At 39.0% G+C, this 22,419-nt stretch overlaps 1 protein-coding gene across 1 annotated transcript in view; it reads right to left on the bottom strand.

Annotated features, from left to right (window-relative positions):
• Positions 1 to 15,886, bottom strand: part of KCND2 (potassium voltage-gated channel subfamily D member 2) — a 293,899-nt gene extending 278,013 nt beyond the window's left edge. The window contains exons 1-2 of the mRNA XM_013956488.2: positions 15,856 to 15,886; positions 12,607 to 13,780 (exon numbers count right to left, since the gene is read on the bottom strand). Of these exons, the coding sequence (XP_013811942.1) occupies positions 12,607 to 13,721 (1,115 nt within the window). The 5' untranslated portion in view covers positions 13,722 to 13,780; positions 15,856 to 15,886. The remainder of the gene's footprint in view (positions 1 to 12,606; positions 13,781 to 15,855) is intronic.
• Between the last annotated feature and the right edge of the window lie 6,533 nt (positions 15,887 to 22,419).

Genomic DNA, 22,419 nt, shown 5'->3' with positions numbered 1-22,419 from the left:
TGCTGGGACAGCAAATGGGAGGAGTATTTAATATATTTTTTAATTAAATCAAAATTAGTTTCCCCAAATCTCATTCAAAGGGAAGCAAACTTTCTATAGTGATGCAGGATAGTACTCTTGATTTAGAATTTGTTTGGAATTTATGATAAAGCTGCCCAGATGAGACACACTTAATCAAAAGAAGTTACTAAAAAAGACATTAAAAAAGTCTAGAGACCTTGATAATTTAAAAAATATATATTATTTCACCTGCAGTTTACTCATCTCTTTTCATAAAAAAAGGTTAATATGCTATTTAAGGCATAAAGGATCATAATTTGATGAAATCTTCCACAAAAGTAAAACATATTGAAGGAAATGTGGTTGTTTCACACTGGTATAGAACTGTACTAGCTGGCAAATTTGAGATTTACATTGGCATCTCTTGAAAGACACTTATAATTATGGCATGTGGGAACATGCTTAACAGCTTACCTTTGCGGGACAAGCATAGGTGTTTGGAGGCACTTTAAAAATGGATAATGATGAAATAGTTAACAAGATCAGCATATGAATCAGTCTTTAGACTTCCCATTCAGAAGAGCAGGAATAGTTTACATCTCTTGAAAGTTATGGTTTTCAAGCTCCCCATATGTTACTTGGAAAGTATTGCTATTTGGAGAATGACTTCTTTCCTCCAGAAAATATTGGTGGATATTTAATTGAATGTTTCATTCAGTTTTCCGGAAGTTTCTTTTAAAACAGGAAAACTCCTTATTGTTTTTTCCAAATTGAGAATTTTTTTGTTGTTATCGTTTGAGAAAGGCCAAAAAATTGGCAAAACAAGTGGCTTTGGGAGAAATGCAAAATAAGGATATCTGAGTTTAAATGAAGCAGACACATTACTTTTTGGATAAAGGAGAAATTCTCATCAAATCCTAAGGATGTATTCTGCCATGATCTTTGACAGGAATAGGTTAAGTGCCTTTCAGAGTTATATAACCTCTAGCAAGGTGACTAGACTAAGCTGGCTAGACACTGAGGTTGGGATTTATCTTATCCAGTTCATCTGGAATTTAAATATTTAAGTCTGTGCTGATCATAATAAATTTCCTTTGTACTCAGCAGAGAGAAATGCACACCTCCAGATGCCTGCTTCTCTTCATTGCCTCTTAAGTGAGACAAGGGTGACTAGCTCAGAAGTATTTAACTTTTGGAAGAGTAAGTTAGGGTCTATAAATACCTCCCAGAGATGGTAAGCAACTGGCAGAGAAATAAGGTTAAGTTCCACCTCCAGATTCTTATATAATAATTCTTTTCTATGGTGTGTCCTGATTGTCTCCTTTTAAAAAAGGATGTCCTATTTGTCTCATTTAAAAGAGTTGTATGTCCTGACTGTCTTCTTTAAAAGCCCCCATACTTAAGGTACAGTCTATAAATTCTGTAGCTTTATCCTTGCACACAAACATATGGAATTGGAAAAGGATCATTTACAGACAGCAGGTAAGGCTTGTTTAAGGAAACCTTTTTATAGTATTTGGATTTGTTTGTTCTGAAAACAAAGGAACATTTTAGTACAGCTAGTGAGCTGGGAACTAGATATTAGAAAGTATATTATAACAGGGGATATACACATTGACACTAAAGAGATGAAAGAACATGTTTTCATACTTTTGATGTAAGTGCTTTTCAAATCCTCTTACCTGGATCCAAATCCATTGCCCAATCCATCCTCCAATCTAGTATTCCATACCATCTAGCACTTTTCACTGTATGTGTTTGTTTGCAAAGCTGTAACAAACAATACATGCTAAATGTGGTGGCTACCACACCGGGAATTTGGGAAAGGTCGCATACATTCTTCCAGTGGTGGAAAGTGCATATACCACAAGCTCTTTCCTACTGCATGGCCAAACGCACTGTAAATCCACTCAGTGTATCACTGCCTAACAGACCTCACACTGTATTCCTGAGTCAGAAGAGGGCTTGGGAAAGCTGGTAACCAGGGGGGAGGCAGTTACATCCAAAGCAATTTGTGCAGTTCACTTTCAGACACTCTTTCCTGTCTGGTCCTAGAGACCTGAGACAAAACTGGTTCCTATCTCTGTCTTCTGCAACTAGGTTTTTATCTTACACGTGTGAATTGCTGCACAAAGGTGCCTTTTAAAATCATCGGCTGCACGTGCCAGACACAGCTAGTCAGATCATTTGTGACCTGCAGCTGTGCCTGTGCCCCGGAGGAGGAGAGAGGCTGTCACAACTCTGCCAGTCCAGCAAGAGGCTGAACCACGCTGCAAGGCACACTGGTGTGATCAGAAACATTACCCCTCCCATGAATGATTTAAATTTCAAAAGTCTGGAACCTGGAAGGAAATAAACTGTATGTTAAATAAATGATTATGGCAATGGTAACGTGTTCCTGGTTGCAGTTTTTCAATGGCTACCATTTCCTTAATGATCTGACTACATATGGGGTGAAGGGATAACTCCAAAGGACAAGAATTGCCAGAAATAGCACATGGTCCACAAGTATAGCATACATATCACAGATTACACAGTTTTAGCAAGGAGCTTTCTTCATAATATTTACCTCTAAGCTCAGTGCCTTTTGACACAAGTTAACATCCAGGTCAATTACTGTGTTCAAATGCAAATTAGATAAAAACTATCTTCCTTTTTGCCTGGAAAATAAAAAATACTCACCTTGTCAAATCATGAGACCAATCCGAGCATAGATTTGCTCTAAGCTATCTGCCCATAGGGAAGCTTCAGTTTGTATCTTTTAAAGTTTGTTATCCAGATGCAAAAAAAAGATAATACTATTGATGGTAACTAAATTCTGTATCACAATAGATTTTACAATGGAAATATTTAAACTTATATTTTGTATAAATAAGCATATATCAAATAAACACTAGAACACCAAAAATGCCTTTCATAAATCAGATATTATAAACATCTTAACTTTTCTAGCTCTCATCAAGTGTATATGCTCTGTCTGCCTAGTTCTGCTGGTCCCTAGTCCTTGATATTCATGTCTCAAAATGGATTTGCTTAACTGATGTGAACAAGTAAATCAATAACCCAAGACAATAACAAAGCTTAGAAAAGCTAAAAATTCTCAGTTCTTTAAGCAACTCAAAATACCTAGATATGTAAATTAAGAAGTTGTAAATTAAGAAGTTAAAAAGAGTTGTTACTAAACATTTTTTTGGTATTGCTGTACTTTCAGTAGAAAAGTCACAATTCTTAACCTGCTGTTTGCTATTGATGAAGAGATTAGATATCCTAAAACAAAAAGTATACCCTCTTCTCAGCCAGATCTGGAAAGCATCTTCAACATCTCTGCTTTTCATTCCTCTGTGGGAAGCTTGAGAGTTTGGGGACCAGCATCTTGCAGCTGTAATCCACCATGTCAAAGCATCAATTTTGTTCCTAAGCAACTCTGCACAGTGTAGTTGTTGCTGTCCACAGCTGATAAGGATGTTCAGGGAATTGTTAACTGGCTGCAAGTGGGAGAGATGAAAGTTGCAGAAACTGAAAGTAAAGCCACTATCACAATAATAAAATTCCTCTTTTGAGTTAAAAAGAGGGAAGATCAACAGCAACAATAAAAAGTTAAGGATCCCTGTCACATTACACATGTTCTCATACAGAAAAGTCTTTTGACTCATCTTACTAAAAGAAGGCAACTAAGTTGGGATGCTGACACTTTCAGGATGTGAGCTATTACATACTGTTACATTATGCCCTTGACAACTTGGCAGTCTGACTCTCAGCCACTTACAAAGAATGCCTCTATGGCCAAGCTAGCAAGTGATAACTTGAAAGACTGTTTCACAAATATCAGCCAAAATATTTTGAAAATCTGCCAATACAATATGAAAAACAAGTTTCTAAATGCACATTTTGAATTAAGAAAAAGGTTGTTTTTGTGCTTCAAAATAATTTGTTTCAAAGTAATTATTAATAAAGGCATTGCAATGTATTATAATATTAGATCATTATTAGTACCTTTACAAAGTTGTACAGTTATTTTGTATCCAAGGTGATTTTAAAAATATAGTGCAATATACTTACTTTATTTTAATCTACTGAAGTACTTAGTCTGATTAAATAAATTCCTAGAAGTTTATGTTGTCTATCACACCAGGAGAAGAATTATGTCTCTAAGGAAATTGAGTCTCCAATAACCAAACTTATTTATGTATATACTTAAGGACAGTTTTTATAATGTATTTTTTTAATGTTCAGATAATTTTATTTTAGATCATATGTTGAAAAAATTATACAAATGTTCTCAGTATTGTGAGTTCTGTTTTGTATGTTAGTTTTTGATATGCGGCTTTACTGCAAGTGGTAGTACAAAGTTGAGCTAGGGACCATCTGATTAAGAGTCAACTCACAAATCGCAGTGCCTTCTCAAAGAGAAAGACCTGTGACACAAGATGCTTACTTCAAGAAAATAACTTTTAATACAAAGAATCAGGAAAAATCAGGGAAACGTATTGTAAGAAGGTTTCACTTAGAAACACAGAAGGCAAAAAGCAATTATCAGAGCTAAAGATGAGGCTTATGAAGATCATACTACTGCAAAAGCAAACAGACTCCTCCTCAAACCTTCTACTTAATCTACAGACCATATACATAAAAGATTCAAGTAAAGACAAAATAAAAATACTTGCTAGCACATCAGGGGATAAATTTGCAGTGGTCAAAATTGAGTCTCAGAATTTACCTCCTCTTACCCCACAACAGCATCTTACCAAATGTATTGTATATGACCCAGATATGAGACCTATTAAAGTCAATAAAAAAAAAACAGATTGGATATTTCTTTGAGAAAATGGACTCCCTTATCTGATACTGTTTTGTAATTTTGCATCCGGTTGCTAGAAAACATTTTCACTGCTTTAAGAATATCTGCATGTCACAACTCACATTTTTTCCATATCTTTTCATGCTGGACTCTTGGTTTCAAAAACAGAGAGACAGAAAATGAACAGCAAATAATAGATTTTCCCTCAGATCCTTCACATTTATCTCACAATTATATTTCCTTTCTTTTTGATGCTTGAATCATGTAGTCCTCTTTCCTAAGGATACCATACACACAGCAGTCTATATCTTCTTCTACAGTGTTATGTGAATATAGGGCATATTGAATTTTCACAAGACCTAAGCACTTGTAAGGCCCATTTGATTTTGATAGGAGTAGGACATAACTCAGAGTCTCTGAGCAGTACTCTACTTAGCTTAGCAGTTATTCTTGTGTACACAGGGACGTTTTCTAAGGCAACTATGTACATAGTTTCCCAGCTTACTTGCTTTTGAGTGTTCTCCTTCGTGTTTCTAAGCACCTAAGCTGCTTCTGAGAACTCAAGCTGGGCGCCTCTCTGCATCTCTAGATACCCAAATGTCTTTAAAAATCTTGCTTGCAGTGTTTGACTCCTATAAACTAATAAACCCAGGAGATCTCTGTGTTTGTGTGACCTGACTTCACTATTAAGCCAGTCAGAACAGAGAACCAGTATAGGTTATAGGAACCAGTATATGACATAGGAAACTGAAAAATCATTGAATAAATACAAAAATTCTACTCCTTAATATTTTTAAAAATGAAAATTTTGACTTTTTTGTATTAAAATTTTTGTAGCTTTTTATGTAATTTCCTATTTTCTATAACATTGCAGGATCAAGACCAAATTAAATACATTTGAACAGCAGCTCCAAAAGCTTGCATCTTCAGGATGGGGATCTGCAGACAAGCAGGGAACAAAAATCTGCAGAGGAATGTAAGAAAGGAAATAGTTTTTCTAAATACACAGAGAATACCTTTACTCACTTGAAAAGTGTCACTGTATCTTTAATACTTACACAAATAGTCTTTTAAAGTTTTGTCAGCTTTTATAAGTGCAAATTTAACTGCTAGAATGTGAATTTGTGGTAGTAGGAACTGTTGTACTGTTCATTAGGGACGTTAAGATAGGCCTTCTAATAATGCATAAAGTGTGTCTATGATGGTGTGAGAAAAAGAGTACAGTCTCGCTTGAATAATAATGGAGCTGAATTTTTTGGAAGATTTTTTTTTATCAAAGCTAAAATATTTTAGGACTGATATATTGATCATACGATCTTCATATGTGCTTATGTTTACATTTGAGCCTTCATACACCAGATGCATGCACACATATTTGTATTCAGCATTTTTCTATGGAATACATACACCTGTTGCACATCAGACACTTCAGACAAAAGGACTATTTTGTGTTTCACATCAATTCACATTTATTTAAATCTATTCTCAGGGAATAATGCAAATTACTTTGTGTACTCTGGGGCAAATGGATTTTCTTTTGTCAAAAAATACATCTTTTTTGTATCCATTGACCTTTTATTTTACAGGGGATCACAAAATATTACTGGAAGCATAGGAAGATCAAAGTCACATTCTTCAGCAAAAAATGCTTAAGAAATAAAGGTAGTATTTAAGCTACTAATTGTAGTAGGGGTAAAAGTCCAAGCATGGTAACTATTGTTGTTCCAGGGAAATGAAGGATAGAGCTATCATTTCAAAGTACTGTCTATGAATTTGAAAACCTTTCCTCCACTGCAAAAGCAATTCAGAAAAAAAATGTTTTAAAGACTGTGTCTTATATAAAAATTTGTGCTTCCATCTATTGCTCAATAAATAGTAGCTACAGAAATATACAGAATCTTTTCCATCATCTATCAGCTCCATTGTCAGGTAACTGATGAAATGTGATAAGGCTGAATCTAAATTTTGTTTTGGATTTCTAATTTGCATGCCCTCTTTTAAACAGTGTATCAATTTAACCTCTGACAAACCAGATTCTTCTATCCTCACCTTATCATGATTTAAAATATGAATAGCTACATGGCATTCAGTGGATTACAGTGGTGTAAAATTTAAGTAATAGGAGTAGTTTATTAAATTTTGTTTCAGATCTCTTGTCTGAGAAGTTGTTATCCTGCAACTGTAAGATGTTGTCAGCTTATTTTGGAGAAACATTTTATTTCCACAACATTTATAAGTTTTTCTGTTCAGGAGCAGAGTTCCCTTTTCCAGATTTTTTTTTCACACTAGCACTGTTTGGAATACAGTATTCTTTGATTCATACGGCTTTAATATTGTAAATTTTTCTTCTTGGTCAGAGGCACAATGACATAAGTCAAGTACAGATTTTCAGCACTCAGTTTGAACTTCTTGTATTCAATCACTGAAGTCAGGCCTTTAATATAATCACAATATCAGCTAAGGAACAGGTGAAAGAAAGCCATAATTTATAGATCAGGTACCAGTCATAATTATTCTCTGGGTTGTTTTGTTCTGCCGTAATAAATCAGCAACATTTCTTTGTTACATTCTGGTCTACACCAATCTCATTGTTATTATTCTTGATTCATAATAACTGCAAGAAAACAGAATTCCACCTGTTTCCACCAAAGGAGCAAATACATTAGATTCTAAGTCAAAATATCTGTTTGCTAAGCATCACCTTCATACTCTTTCCAACTGCAGTAAGAAAATTCATGCTCAAGAAAAATATGTGAAGTAAACTAATTTCTCTCCCTCTAAGATATCTTCAGGATTTTTTTTGGAAAGGAAAGCTGGTTCTCAGTGCAGAGAACTCAATATGAATATAATGACCCTGTTTTCTGTCAAGCCAGCAATAGCCCAATACAGTCTGAGTATATTTTTATTAAAGAATAAAATATATTTTTTCACTGCCATCAAAATGACCCTTATTTATCAATATCTCAAATTCTCCCTGGAGCCTTTCTTGAATATCTGGTAATGAACTTCGAAGGTGGTTACATTACACTTTGTCTCTCCTCTGTTACATAGTATTCTAACTATTCAGACTAAAAGTCTCTGCTTTGAAGAGAAAACAGAGCAAAACATCAAATATTCGCTAGGTTGTATACAAGGATATAAAAATAGAAGAATGCTGTTTGAAACAGGTTTGAAAGCATGAGTCAACATGTGAGTAAAAACACAGAAATAAAACTCCAACTCTGTTAATCTTTACTCTTGTAATATTCTAATATTTATCACAAGAGTATTTTTAAGCATGTAATTAAATTGTTCATGAAATCAAGGTTTCTAAGTTTCTGTTCTCTTGTTAGGTTTTATTTAACTCTTGATTTTTTAATACGTTCTGAAGAGACAGGTGTTTCTAAACTAGCATGCAGAGACCATAAGAAACTAGAGGCATTCATAACGGTCAGAGAAGGAAAACAAAATAGTGTGTATGGCAGCTGGGAAAAAAAAAACGATGCTGTGGAAATTTTACGATGCTCATAAGGAAAAAAATCTATCAAGCAAAGGCCAAAAAAGAAACTGTTTGAGGAAAGTTCAGGTCAACTGAATGACAATGATGATGAATGAAAGATTTGATCTAGTTATAAAAGATGAATGAGGAATATGGAACAAAGAAGCAGAAGGAAGTAAAGCCATAAGAGTCTTGATATGAATGTTAAACTTGTCCAGAACAAAGGAGGAAAAGAGCCAAGCCAGCAGACAAATCCCAAAACAGGAGGACTACAGAGGGTGGTGTTTTGAAAGGAAAATGAAGAAAACAAATGGATGGAATATACCTTAGGGATGTAGTAAGGTACGTAATAATGGAAAAGGAGTGATGACAGGAGAGAATGGAATGTGCAGGAAAATGAAGTTCATTGTCTTATTCCCCTGTTCACTCTTTGAGGCTTTCTGTTGTCACATCCAGTCACCTGTTTGACTATAAAGTTTTCTGTAGAGGGCATTTGATACGTGTTAAATGGGATTCCTCATACATTATGGGTTATATGAACAAACAATGAAAATGAATGGGTGCTTTATCTTTTCTGTAAGATACACATCTAGTTTATATAACCAAAGCAAATAAGTAAACAGTCTTCTGCTTAATGTCCCCTCCATAAGGTATTATGTTCATCTATGAATGTATTATATGACCTAACAAAGCTACCCAATGTAAAGCCTATAAATATAGAGGTTTAATATGGCAGTGTGTTTTCTTTTGAACTTGTCACAAAAGATCATTGTGTTCCTTATTTAAGGCACAATATCTTTATAAAATATAAGCTACTGTAGAGTTCTGCCTGATTTAGGAACATATGTTAGCATCAAAACTTTACCAGCTACTTGAACTCATTTGCTGGCTACTGACAAGGGAGAAGGAAAGTTAATAGATTATCATGTTATGAGGTGACAGCAGAAAGTGACATAACTGTGTCATTACGGGTTTAGATGTTCACAAGCCCCCATGTAAATCTGTCAGTCCCAATTCAATAGACCTGGGCTTTTTTTCTCTGCCAGGTTTTACATTGCCCTGTTTCTTGACTTTTATGTCCCTAACTTCTCTGCTTCTCATTGTTATCTTGGATCTCCACATACTGCTTTGTGACCTCTTTCTATTGCCCTGCCTCTCTATCTTACTTTTGATTTTGATATAATTAACACTGATAAAATATCAATACGAAATTTGAAATCAGATGCCTCAATTTCTGGATGATAGCATGCTGTTGTTCTAGTCTTTTCTTTCTTTCTTTCTTTCTTTCTTTCTTTCTTTCTTTCTTTCTTTCTTATAACATCTCTATGTACAATTATGTATCACTTGAGTTGAACAGTCAAGAATAGTTAATAGCTGGGATGTCCTTGGAGGCTAAAATGTAGCAATATTTGAAGTCACTGGCACTCTGCAGAGAAAAATGTAATCTATGTTTTTCAAAGACACTTTAATTGCTCAGCAATCATGCAGAACTGAGAAATATAGCTCTGCTTCCAAGATAATAACTCCCCAAATTGCAAAGGTCACTACTCAATACCCTTGCTATCTAGAAAAATGTGAGAATGACACCCAGACTCAAAAAATTCAAATAGTCTATTATTCACAGTATAGTCTATTAGTTTTTGTGTATTTTTATAATATTGCAGATAACCTGCTGTGTGCTATTATCATTTGAAAAATAAGAGATTTCAGCTAACTTTGTAAAAGAAAAAAGTTGTTCATACAGAGCCCATTTTTATAGCCCTTGTTCAGCAAAATCTAAAATTAAAAATAAATGGGAGTTCTACAGCAGTAAACGGTGAAAGGATCTGACACAGAAGCAAAGGTAGCAGTACTAATTACAATCAGTTTTCACTGACCCTTGCTGCTTTTCCTTGGAATTTCCCGCTTTTTCTGTAATTATTCCATCAGCTAAAGAGAGTTCAAATTTTTATTATGTTAATTCAAATAAAATTATTCATATTTATTTAACATTTAAGCATAATCTTTACATAGTTATCAGAATATTAGTAAAGGGATATCATCTATCTAACGTATTGATTAAAAATTTCCCAGCAAATTATGATGTCTGTAATATCTGAACTTGTAATCATATATGAACTTGCAAGCTTGAAACTTTGTACCTCTGTGAAACTTGCTCAGACTTGCTTTGTGAAAACTACCGCCAAAACTGAGTCAAACACCTATGCATTCTTTTAAATCCCTTTTCTTCCCCTAGGGACCTAAACATTGTATGCCTGTGTACTTGAAAATAGGTTCTTGGGCTCTGTTCAAAGAGATTTTCAAGTATATTCATATCTTAGCAGTACTTTTGAAATTGTACTCAGTATAATGTCTCAAAACATGTAACTATGGTATAATATTCATTTTTTATGAAAGAAAAAAAACAAGTCATATCAATGCCAAATCGATACCACCTCTGTGTCATATTCCATTGCAAGCTGGCTATACTACTTAATACGGTGGTTCAGTACCATGGACAAGTACTGCCAACACCTAACGTCCGTAGCAGTGAAATCGACTTACTCAAAGAATACCTTTCATGACAAAAAATGCAGGCCAGTTCCTGCTTTTTAATAATAAGATTATACATTATAAAAATTGGTAAATTCTTATGACTTAACTTGCTGAAATCAACACAGTTCAAGTGATAATTAAAAATATGTGGCAAAAGTATCAGACAGTCTCAGAAAGTATAGGACTACAGAGCTAGTTATCATGTATAACTTGTACTCTGTGCTAACTTGTCCCTTTAGTTTGTCATTACCAGAAGAAAATGAAAGCCAAAAAACCCAGAAATCTAAAAAGCAGATTAAACCCCCAAACTCTTGTCATTCCTTTTTAGCATAACTTGCCCTTACAAGTATTATGAAATATTTACAATGTACTATATTTATTTTCATTTGTCATGTCGTGCTGAAGATAAAAGCCCTTTTTAAAAAATGGTGGCATAATACAGTCCCCTTTTCTTGTTCAATATTCTGTATGTGATTTTCCCAGCTAAATTATGATTGCACATGATAAATCAACTTTTTTATAACAGTTTCATAATGCACTTTCATTTTGTTAAGTTTAAAAATTATACGTTTCATAAATCTCAACAATTTCAACAAGATGTGGCAAAATGTTTGACTAATAAAATGATGGTCTTCATCTTCATGAGAGTGAAAAGTTTTGTCTGTTAATACCTGTAATTATTAAATAGCTAGAAAATTTATAAGGAATCAACAAATTTTCAGTTTCATAGCTGATACTATAAAGCCCAAAATTAAGAATAGGGCAACAAATTGTCCTCTCAAATGAGCCAACCTTTCTAAATCCCTCTTAGCATTACAAATACATTGTACAACCTGGTGTACAGAATCAGCTGCTACAATGTGACTCTAGCATGGTAAAATACCTGTATCTTTATAAAACAATACTATCTACTATCTACTATCTTTCCACTAAACTGTAGCAGAGTTTAGTGTCAACAATGACATCTTTTAACTCCTAATTCTCTGGAAGAATTTATGTTGTCATTAGAATTATGTTTTAAGATATTTATTTGAGCTGTCATACAAGTGTCTCACACTTTCTCAAACCTTTTTCTGCACTGTCTCATAAGTAAGCATAGCTTGACACATGCTATTTACTTGGGGCCAAGTTGCAGTTCTGTGGAAATCAAAGAAAATTTGTCCAATGTCTTAAATAAACATAAGGAATCGTTTGGGGTTTTTTCCTGTAAAGATTAAGATTTAATTTTTTTATCATTTTTGTGAAAACAAAATCACTTTATAGTACCCAAATCCATAACGAAGTCCCCATCGATACATCAATTCAAACAAAATGGCAGATCCACATACTTCTATGCATAGTCAAATTAAAATATTGCACCTATTTTTTTTTTAATAATTATCATTACTTTAGCAATACTGTAACAAGTCCTGTCAGAAATCATATTATTCTACTAGAAATCCACTGGAAACTCACAAATATTTAGAAAATCTTCCAATTTCATTATTCAAACCAAATAAACTGTCAGAGAAAATGGCAAAGAACCCAAACATAGTTTTAAGAATTACATTTGTTTAGGTTTTTCAATATATCTCCAGTTTCAGAGTCTGGGTTATTTTAACTTTAGAAACACCTTTAACTCACTTACATATGTAAAGCATTTTAAAAGGAGTGCTGAGTTATATTCATAAAGTTGAGGAACAAAAACTTACCCTCATTTTTTTTCTTTATTAACATTTTTGAAATTGAGCATTTTCCTTTTCTGGCAATACACTTGTTGAAATGCTGGCTGTAACCAAACACCAGCTGCACTTACCCCAGTGTTGTCATGGTGACAATGGTGTACCAGAAGGCTGCAGGGATGCTGGTGAACTTGCTGGCTGATGAACCTTTCTCTGCATAGTACATAACTGTGGCAAAGATGATGATGGCCATGGTGAGTGAGAAGAGGAGAAAGCCTAACTCCGAGGCACAACTTTTCAGGGTGTAGCCCAGGATGCGCAGCCCCTGTGAGTGGCGGGAAAACTTAAAGATCCTGAAGACACGGAAGACTCGCAGTGTCACAAAAGCCCCACTGACATCCTCGTTATCTGTCATCACCAGGCCAATGTAATACGGCATGATGGCAACCACATCAATGATGCTCATGACACTGCGCACAAACTTGTAACGACTAGGGGCTGCCAGCAGGCGTAACAGATATTCAACTGTGAAGATCATGACACAGGCAGTATCCAGACAGAAGAAAGCCACAGCATAGCGCTCTCCACAGGGCAGCTCCTTGATGCGGCCCGGGCTTACCCCACAGGGCACTGTCTCTACCACATTGGCAATAACAGAGACAGCAATGAAGAAACCAGTGACGTAGTAGAAAACCAGAGCCAGTGTACTGGTGTGTGGGTTTTCAAAGGCCCGCCACATCCTCTGCCGAGCTGTCATTGAGGGTAGGGAGCTCTCAGCTGCATGATCCTGATCAGTGTCATCCTGCAGGCGCTCAGCGTTCTCACGCCGGCGATCCTTGTACTCCTCATAACAGCAGTCGCCAATGATCTCAGGGATGATGCCAAAGAAGGCCAGCTCCTCATCATAAGCAGAGATACACTCTTGGCGGGGATAATGAAGCTTCCCTGTACGGTAGAAGTTGAGAATGTGGCGAAAAATGTCAGGGTCCCGATCAAAAAAGTACTGCTGTGTCTCAGGGTGGTAGAAGAAGTCCCGCTCTGAACTGCCTAGCAGAGTGTCAGGGTAGCGCTCTAAGGTGTCCAGCCACGTCTGGAACTGGATGCCACTCACATTCAACACAATCAGAGAGTCCTGGCTTCGCTTCCTCTCCTGCCGTGGAGCAGCTGGCATGGGACCTGTGGCCACTGGCATCCATCCTATGGCGGCTGCCCTGGCAAAGGGTAACCATGCTGCCACTCCTGCTGCCATGGTCCTGAACAGCTACTAGAGCTGAGAGAGTCAATCTAGAGACAGTTCTGGTATGGCCACTAAAATACAAAGGAAAAAGAAAAACACAAATGCTCACACATTTTTGAGGCAACAGAATTTCAGAATGTTATTGTGATTCAGTATTAACTGGGCTGCCTTCTTATTTCCTCCCCTTTCTTGTCCTAGACTATCCTTTCCAGGGGCTGATTAGTCAGTTAGGGCAATAAATCAGGACACCGGGAAATCAACATATTCAAAGCACCTACTACTCCCTAGCAGCCAGATCCTTGGGAGACGAGGTCCATACATGGCCCCTCGGTGGAAGTGACGGTTCAGAGCAGCTGGCTAGCAGCCCTGGTGCATCGGTGCGGCCACCTGGAAGGAGATTTTCTTTCACGCGCGATGCAGCCTGGCCTCGCGCCCCTCCTCCGCTCGCTCCCCGCCCGCTGCCGGAGCCGGGCCGCGGCCGCCGGCGGAGCCCTCCCGGGCGGGCTGCAGCGGGGCCGCCTGGCGCCGCCCGCCCGCTCGCCGAGGCAGGGCGGAGGGGATGGGCCTGGCGGGCCGCCACCCCGGCCGCAGCCCTGGAGCAGCAGCGGGACGAATCCGCTCCCCGACCTTGATCGCTGCCACCCGGGGGCTCCTCCTGACCCAGGTTTGGGGCCGGGGGAGCCGGCGGGGCAGGGGGCGGAGCTCCGGGCGGCAGCATTAAACTTTAAGGCAAGTTTTCCTTGTAGGAAATGAGCTGAAGGGCAGAGGGGCGCAGGGGCGGGAGCGCCTGGAGAGAGGCGAGGAGGGAGCGACCCGGAGCGTGGAGCGGGCGGGGGGCGAGTCTCTCCCGGCATGGGGCGCCTGGGGCTGGGGCCAGGACCGATCGGGAGGGGGATAGCGCCGAGCAGGGCCCCGCTGGGCGGGGGGAGCGGGGGCTCCGGAGGCCCACGCGGAGGGTGGGATGAGGGGGACACGGGGCATCCTCGGGAGCGGCCGAGCAGGCGGCGAAGGGCGAAGCCGGGAACGTCTCGCGGTGGAGCGGAAGCGGGGCAGGGGCTGCCCGGAGCCGGGGGAGGGCGCGGGGGCCGCGGGGAGGCGGGCGCGGGGCAGCGGCGCGGGGCCCCGCCGCAGCCACGGCGGGGTGCAGCTCGGCGACCAGCGGAGGATGATCTCCCCCTCCCGCCTCCTTCCCCTCGCCCCTTCCCCTGGCTTTGCTCTCGCATCCCTCCGGACGTGCCCAGCCTGCGGTACCTACCTGGGAAAGTCTGACGAGAGCGCTCAGTTGCATAGAGACTTTTAGAAATACAGGCTGTACCGCTAGATCTCCGTACCCCGCCAGGAACGGCGGGGAAGTAGTTGCTCCTGAGAAAGCTTGATCGCATCCAAAGGGACATCGATAATAAGGCTTTCCCCCACCCCCACCCCCCTCCGCCACCGCCGAGCGCCAAGCAACAAGTTCAAGGGGTGGGTGGGGGGAAAAACAACGTAATCGCGCCTGGCAACTCAGCGGAGCACGTCCTTTCGGGGAGCGGATCCTGCGGCTGCGGCCGCTGCCGCGGGGCTGCCGCGGGGCTGCGGGCGGCGGCGAGGCCCTGGCGCGGCCGGGGGCGGGGGGGCTCCTCGCTGCCTCCCCCGCGGCGGGCGGGCCATGCCGCCTGCCCGCGCCGCCGCCGCCGCCGCCCGCGGGCTCGGGCTCGGCTCGGGGCGCAGGGGCGGGCGCCGGCGGAGGGGGAGCGGGGCGGCGCGGCGCGGGCGCGGAGGGCATCGCTCCGCGGGCGGAACAAAGGGGGCTGCGGGCGGCTGCGCTGGCGGCGGCAGCGCTGGCGGGGAGTGCCGGCGTGTGTGTGCCGGCGTGTGTGTGTGTCGGTGCCTGGATCGCGCGGTCCAATCCTTCGGCCGGCAGCGCCGCGCAGAGAGTTAGCGGTGTTTCGGGTGGGGATCGGGCTGTGGAGATGGCTTGGGTGAGGTATCTAGGGGGATTTCTCTGAAGTGCTAGCTCCTTTTAAGGGAAAGGGAACGATCTACTGCAAGAAAGAGAGAAAGGGAGAAGAAAATCAAATGCCTGGAAGTGAAGTGTTGCGAGGCTTCTCAACACGCGCTCCGAGCCACCCCGGAGTGCTCGCTGCAATAGCCAAACGGCTCTTACCAGCTTTTGGAAAGGCGAGAGCTGGGACGGGTACGTGAGCCTTTTCCTCCTTCCGTCCTTTCCGCTCCCTTGCGAAGCCGCCCCTTTTTCCCGTCGCTAGATGGCGTGTGGATGACGAGGAGTGCGGAGCCCGCCGCGGCCGGGCCGGGGGGCCGCGCGGGGCCGCGCCGGCGCTGGCTCCCCGCGGCCCCGGCTCGCCGCCGCCCGCCGCCGCCCGCCGCCGCGCAGCGCCGCGCCGCCCGCCGCCCGCCGCCCGCCGCCCGCCGCCCGCCGCAGCCTCGCCAGCGGCAGATGAGCTCAGAGCAGCGCTACGTCTTCGGGGGAAAACGGTGACATAATGCCTCGAGCTCTGCGTGCCCTTCTGCTAGCTCTGACGAACAAAACGAGCTGCTCGTATTTTGTAATTAAAATGCTGAAAACACTCAGGGTCTTCGTCACTGAGCTCGCATCAAGGTATCAGAAGGTATTCCTCCTAATTTACGTTTGTTTCAGTTTAGTAATAACACGGAAGTCTTGCAGAGGATTCTTGAAGTAAATAGGTTCCTTTATGCTTGAAGATCCGTTGACCAAACCTCCCTCCCTGATAACCTGTTTTAGGCATATGCCAAAGAAATCCAAAACAAAACATGGAAACAGAGAAAATCAGGGAAAACATAAAAAAAAGCAAATATATACTGAAGCCTGGGAGTTATCTCTTTTCTATATTTCAATAATATGCTTAATTTCAATATATATTAGCTTCTGTTTAAGTTCCCATAAAAGAGATGAAGAATACTGTCAATACTGTAGTCTCCAAGCTGTTCCCATGAGAAATACTTGAAAGCATGGAGAGAAAAAGCTTAAAAAATGTTTGAGTGTAGTTCCTAAGTTAGGAAGATTTATGATGGCTACAATCAATCACATACATCAAATCACATGAAATAAAATATTACATAAAACAGAGAATACTTTCTGTAGTTTCGCTGAAGATTTTTTTTCAAGCTTAAATGTTCAACACATTATTTCTTATAAATTAATCCATTAATTTGAAATTAGTTGGTTGAGATTTAGACATAAGGATTACAATAATGATATCCTTTTCCCATATGAAAGAAAAGATTATGATTTTTGATTTAGTGATACAAAACAACAATCCTATAGCAATTAATAAAGCCCAATTTATTGTCCTGTTGGCTCAGCACTAAGACAATAATATAGCACTTTGTTTCCTGACAAATAATCAAAAGAAGTTTCTTTTTCTCCTATAGATTCTTTTGTAATCAATACATGTTCTTATTTTTTAACCTGACTGGCATTACAGTAAACAGTTACTTCTTTCAGTTGTTTTTTATATGCAGGTTTTTACAGAACAGTGCTTGCAACAAAGATTTTTTTTTTTCATCTATAGAGATGAGAATGGGTTCCATTAAGAATCACTTTGATTCTTGTTGAAATCTTAATGTTGTTTCAAAGACTTACCATGTTTCATCAGGAAAAAGAAAAAACAAAGCAATACATTTGGACAAGTGGATGGATCAGGTAACAGTATAATACTATGCCTATTTTAAAACAGAGGTTTGAAAGCGGTTCAGGTTCAAAGTCTCTCTTTTCTGACAGCATTGGCTATTTGTAAAGATGATCACCTCACTTTAGGGTTTTTTGTTGTTGTTTGTTTGCTTTGTGGACAGCCACAAAGCCATCAGAGAAGCCTCTTTCAGAAATGGTATCATGGAAGGAAAAGCCAAAGAGGGTATAAATAAGCATAGTCTACTACATTCTTATTCTAGCAGAAAGTTCATTATGATACTAGTGAGAAGAACTAACCAGGAATCTCAAACTTTTGCAACTTGTGCCTGATTAGTGCCTTGAAAATGTCTGTCTGTCCTTGCTTTGTACATTTCAGAGAGGTTAAATTCTTGTATATAAAGTGTATATGTAAGAATAAATAATCTATTCTTCTGAAGTCAAAATCCTTTCTGTGACATCACAATTCAATCATCTGTAACACCAAGAGACTGGTGTGATGCGACAGGGAGGATTTTTGACTTCAGGTAGGAATTAAGTAGCTGGAACTCAAATGAGACAAAAATCCTATTTTCAAGCAAAGAAAAGAAATTCTGGTAATTGTGAGAACAGAAGAGAATGGTACTAAGGGGAATGAAACAATACAGTCTAATATGAGCTGTTTCTAAATTCTTTCCAAAGTCATGAGCTACAAAGAACTCTCTAAGGATTAAACAGCTATAATGCATAAGTTCATATTAGTGGTTTTTTTTCAGAATATCTAGAACCTTTGAAACCAAGAATTTTCTTTACAGACCGAATCATGTACATGATTCATAATTCCCTCTTCATAATTCCTTTAGTACAAAGCCTTCCTTAACTGATAGGGTTTTGAAAAAAAAGAACAACACAAATATTCAGAGCCGCCTTATAAGTCTCAACCGTAAGATTCAGCTATACCTCTGACTTCTTTCTTTATTCTTTCTTTAGTCTAGAAGGTAATTTCACAATTCTTGCATTCTTAAAATAAGATATACTGGTATAGTGAATACCAAATGCATAAAATCCTGCAGAGCCAGCTGAGATCTGGGTATGAGCTATTTTCCCCCTCCAGGATTAGTAAGAATAGTCTCCATAAAAAAGCACATATTTACGTAATATTTGGTGAAAAGACAGAAAGGGCTTTTCTCTTAATTTACAGGAACCAAAATTACTCAGTCTTCTACAAAATGCAGCGATTTCTGCCCAGAGCCACTCTGGTTACTACTAACAGAATATTCTCTTGATCTGCCTCTTTTACTTCATGCTTTCCTTGTTTGTAGGTCTGAATGCTTCTCAGTCTAAGGGGGGGAGGGATTTGATTTTTTTCTCCAATGGAGGGAACCTGAGAGACCTTGTACATAGGAAAACACTGGTATAATGATTGCTATAGTGTTGGTTGCTTAGCCCCACTCAAGAACTGCAGTCACTAGCTTAAGAATGAGTCTCATACACAGAGGAAAATATTTGATTCTATAGTACAAGTCAAACAAATCACGCTTTGGTCAAACATGCAACTAATAAAAATATATATTTTCATAGTCTGCATTTTCCTGGCCTTTGTAGATTTGTCTCATTTAAATCTAACTGAGTTTTGTGCTGTGGGCCAGACAGATAAGCAGGAGGGTTTTGATATGGGCATAATTTTTCAAAGAGAAAAAGCCATCTTTATTGAAGGTTGCTAAAATAGGCTCAGGTCACTCTGCAGTGCCTGTGCTTGTCATCTTTCTTTCTATATGGAGAAATGGATTGCTCTGGACCTTAAAAAATGACCTCCCACTGGTCAAAGATTAAGTCATACTGTGCGGGAAGTGTACAACATACATCACTTTTAAATTCTGAAGCCAGCCTGAGAATTAGTATAGCCTGAAAATTAGCCTGAAAATAAGGTGCCTTATTTCTGTGAAAACAATTTTTCATGCATTTAGTACAGACTTAGTGGATGGAAAATGAGAACAGAGCTATAAGCACTGTGGTTTCTTTTCTGCTGAAGGTGAGGTTAAGCTGATACTTGGAACAGTCTCAAGAAGACTCTCACAGTTTTCCAAAGAAGGGGCTGATTTGATCTCGAATATTTTATCTGCACTAAATCAACAAATATTCTTTTAGTAATTGTATGTGTTTTTCTTGATGTACAGGAAATTATAGAAATGATTACTTCTACTTAACTATGTATTAGTCATACTAAGCACTGGGAATTCCTCTTGAGATAGTGATAGTTTACCCACCAGTAAAATGGTAAATACAAACTTTTAAACTTTACTCTAGAAAAATACATATCACTAATTTTAAATTCATCTTTTGGCTCATATAGTATCATCAAAGGAATAGTTGTTTCATCTATGGGCTCACTTTCAACCTATTTAGCTTTAGGCACTTGTGATACCTAATGAAGAGCCTGCTCAGCATGACTTCCTGGAGTCAACAGAGAGAAACAACTCGAGAGAGCCATGCATCCCACCTACAATCTGACTGTATATATGCAGGTATCCTCTGACTATAAAAGGAAGACTGGAATGACTGTAGTCCTTATCTTAGAAGTCTTAGTAAGACACTTGATATTAGGCAGGATGAACCTGAGACTGAAAGCTTGAGCCAAAGTCTGCTGAAGTCAATGGCAAAACTACCCTGAATTTAACTGCCTTTAAGGTCACATCCTTAGAGAAACTAACAGTAAATTAATGCAGAAAACTAACTCACCACTTCAGCTCATATTCCTGGGTACATTGAAACACTTTGGGAAGTCTGCTTTGAAAAGTATGCCTCTCACCAGACTTATTCTGTGCCCATGTGGCCACATTTCTAATCATATGCACAATTTCCAGTATCATCAGGTACTCACCTTTCACTTCCCAAGCACTAAAAAAAGAGAAAAGCAATAAAAAACCCTCCTAGATTGTACAGCATGGATAAGAAGCACTATCTTCTCATACTGAAATGTAAGGTACTAATGAAATACTTAGTTCTGGGGAATCTATGTATTTAACTATGTGACGTTTAACTATATCACAATATAGCCCATTTAACTGTATGACAATATGCCACTTCCAGTAGTTGGTTCCTGCTCTTTTCTAGATGTATAGTTTGCTACTTCTATTTGCCCTCTTTCTCTACTCAGTCAAGAATTTACTCTAAAATTTGACTCTCATCATTTGGTTGAGCTCTTGGGTAAAACATATATAAGACATGACTGAAGTTCCTTTATCTAAGCTGGTTCTCAAAGACCAATAAACATAAGTGCTATATTGCAGCAGGCAGTCAATATCTGCAGAATTCTTAATCTATAATTCACTCATGTCGATTCCTTCATATATTCCTTCCTGATTCAGAAGAAAGTTTGTCTAAACTGAAGGACCAAAGTGCTTCAAAACATAAATAAAATTGAGGTGTTCAGTTTGTTTTAAGGCCCTGAATACTACTTTGCACATTAAATTGAAATTATTCAGTGAGGGCTCCAACCTTATAGTAGTGGAAAGGATAAATGGGATGGTAATCTCAGTCTCAGTGGAAAAGAAACTTGTCTAGAAATATGCTTATAAAGGAGAGCTGAAAGATCTGCTAAACAAGCATGATTCACAGGGAGTGACTCTACGATGAAAGGGGCATGAGTGGTCTGTGTTCCAGTGTAATCATAGATCAGACAGACTCCACTAAGGTGGTGAAGAAGTCTTGGAGGAGGCAATAAGTTTGCACAAGTTTGGAAAGCTGGAGCCTTTCCAATTTCAATTAAGGTTACTTTTCTTCCTTAAAAGTACCCACAGACGAAGATCAAAGTACATTTCAGTAGATTCCAGATTGAAGAGTAGAAATACTCCACAGAATAAAATTCCTCTCCCCTTTTTCTCTAGCTTTCAAGTTTTAAGCTCATGTTCTCTTATTCCAAGCCATCCATAGCTCTACTATCCTTTTCTGTATATTTATGCTTGTAAAAAGGTATCTGATTGGTAAATTTATGAAATCTTTGCTCCATTTGATGATATCTGATAGAATAGATGCCTATTTCTGGCTGAAGAAATCATGAAAAGGTTAGTGTCCTTTATGTTTGCTGTTACTTTTATTAGCATGGACAATACCAATTAAAATTTTGGAATTGTGATAAATTTGTGGAAAACATGGAAAAGCAAATCACACTCTGTAAAACTAATACTTTTGTTTTGTAGGAGTTCCTCTTTTGATTTTTCTTATCTCAGTCTTTGTAACAGATTTTGGCAATTTTTTGGAGGGTTATATACAAATAATAGCAGGATTTTTTTATAAGTTTTTTTTTTAATTTTCTTTCATATAAATTTTTCTAGCAGAATTTTCTGTGTGTTATGCACTTCAGGACCTGTTTATCTGGAGATATAACAGACTCTATAATAATATGATTTATTGGCCAAAACAAAATAAAAAATATTTTTGACTTCACTTTTTTTTTTTCATTTTCACATTGTAACATACTCACAGCATGGCAATCTTTCAAGCTGTATCCAAACTTCATCATTTTATATATACTACTTTTTCTTTGTATTCCAGGAAATGTAGGGTTTGGATGTCAGCCACCTTCTTCTGTTCCTGCAAAAGCCTCACAATGATCAATGGCTCCTTGCCTAATTAGTCCCATCTCTCTTACACTGTGACTCCTTTCTAAACTGTTTTGTTACTAGGTTTGCTATGCTGTTCAGTACCTTATGTGGAGGGTACCAAAAGAGAGAAAATACAATTCTGATTTAGAACTGATGGAATCATCTTACTCCTTTTTTATGACTGGTTTCTGTTGCAGCAAAGCTTCCGCCATTTGTAGTCTCAGTGGCTTTATAGGAATACTGTATGAGAGATGAATTTGTGTGAAAATATAGTTAATAGAAACAATGTGTCATTCACTGGCACAAATGAATATAGAACATTTTTCAGAAGTTAGTGATTGAATAAAATTATTATCTTGCATTGTAAATGACTTCCTTAGTCCAGCCAGCTCTTAAGAAAGGAAGAAGCCTGAGGTCAGGCATACTGGCATGGAGCTGGTAACTCTTCAAACTTGAGCATATCTGGAGAGCTGCCTGT

This window comes from Apteryx mantelli, chromosome 1, assembly GCF_036417845.1.
Source record: "Apteryx mantelli isolate bAptMan1 chromosome 1, bAptMan1.hap1, whole genome shotgun sequence".
In the NCBI taxonomy this organism is placed as follows: Eukaryota; Metazoa; Chordata; class Aves; order Apterygiformes; family Apterygidae; genus Apteryx; species Apteryx mantelli.
This window is presented reverse-complemented; position numbering and strand designations above follow the sequence as displayed.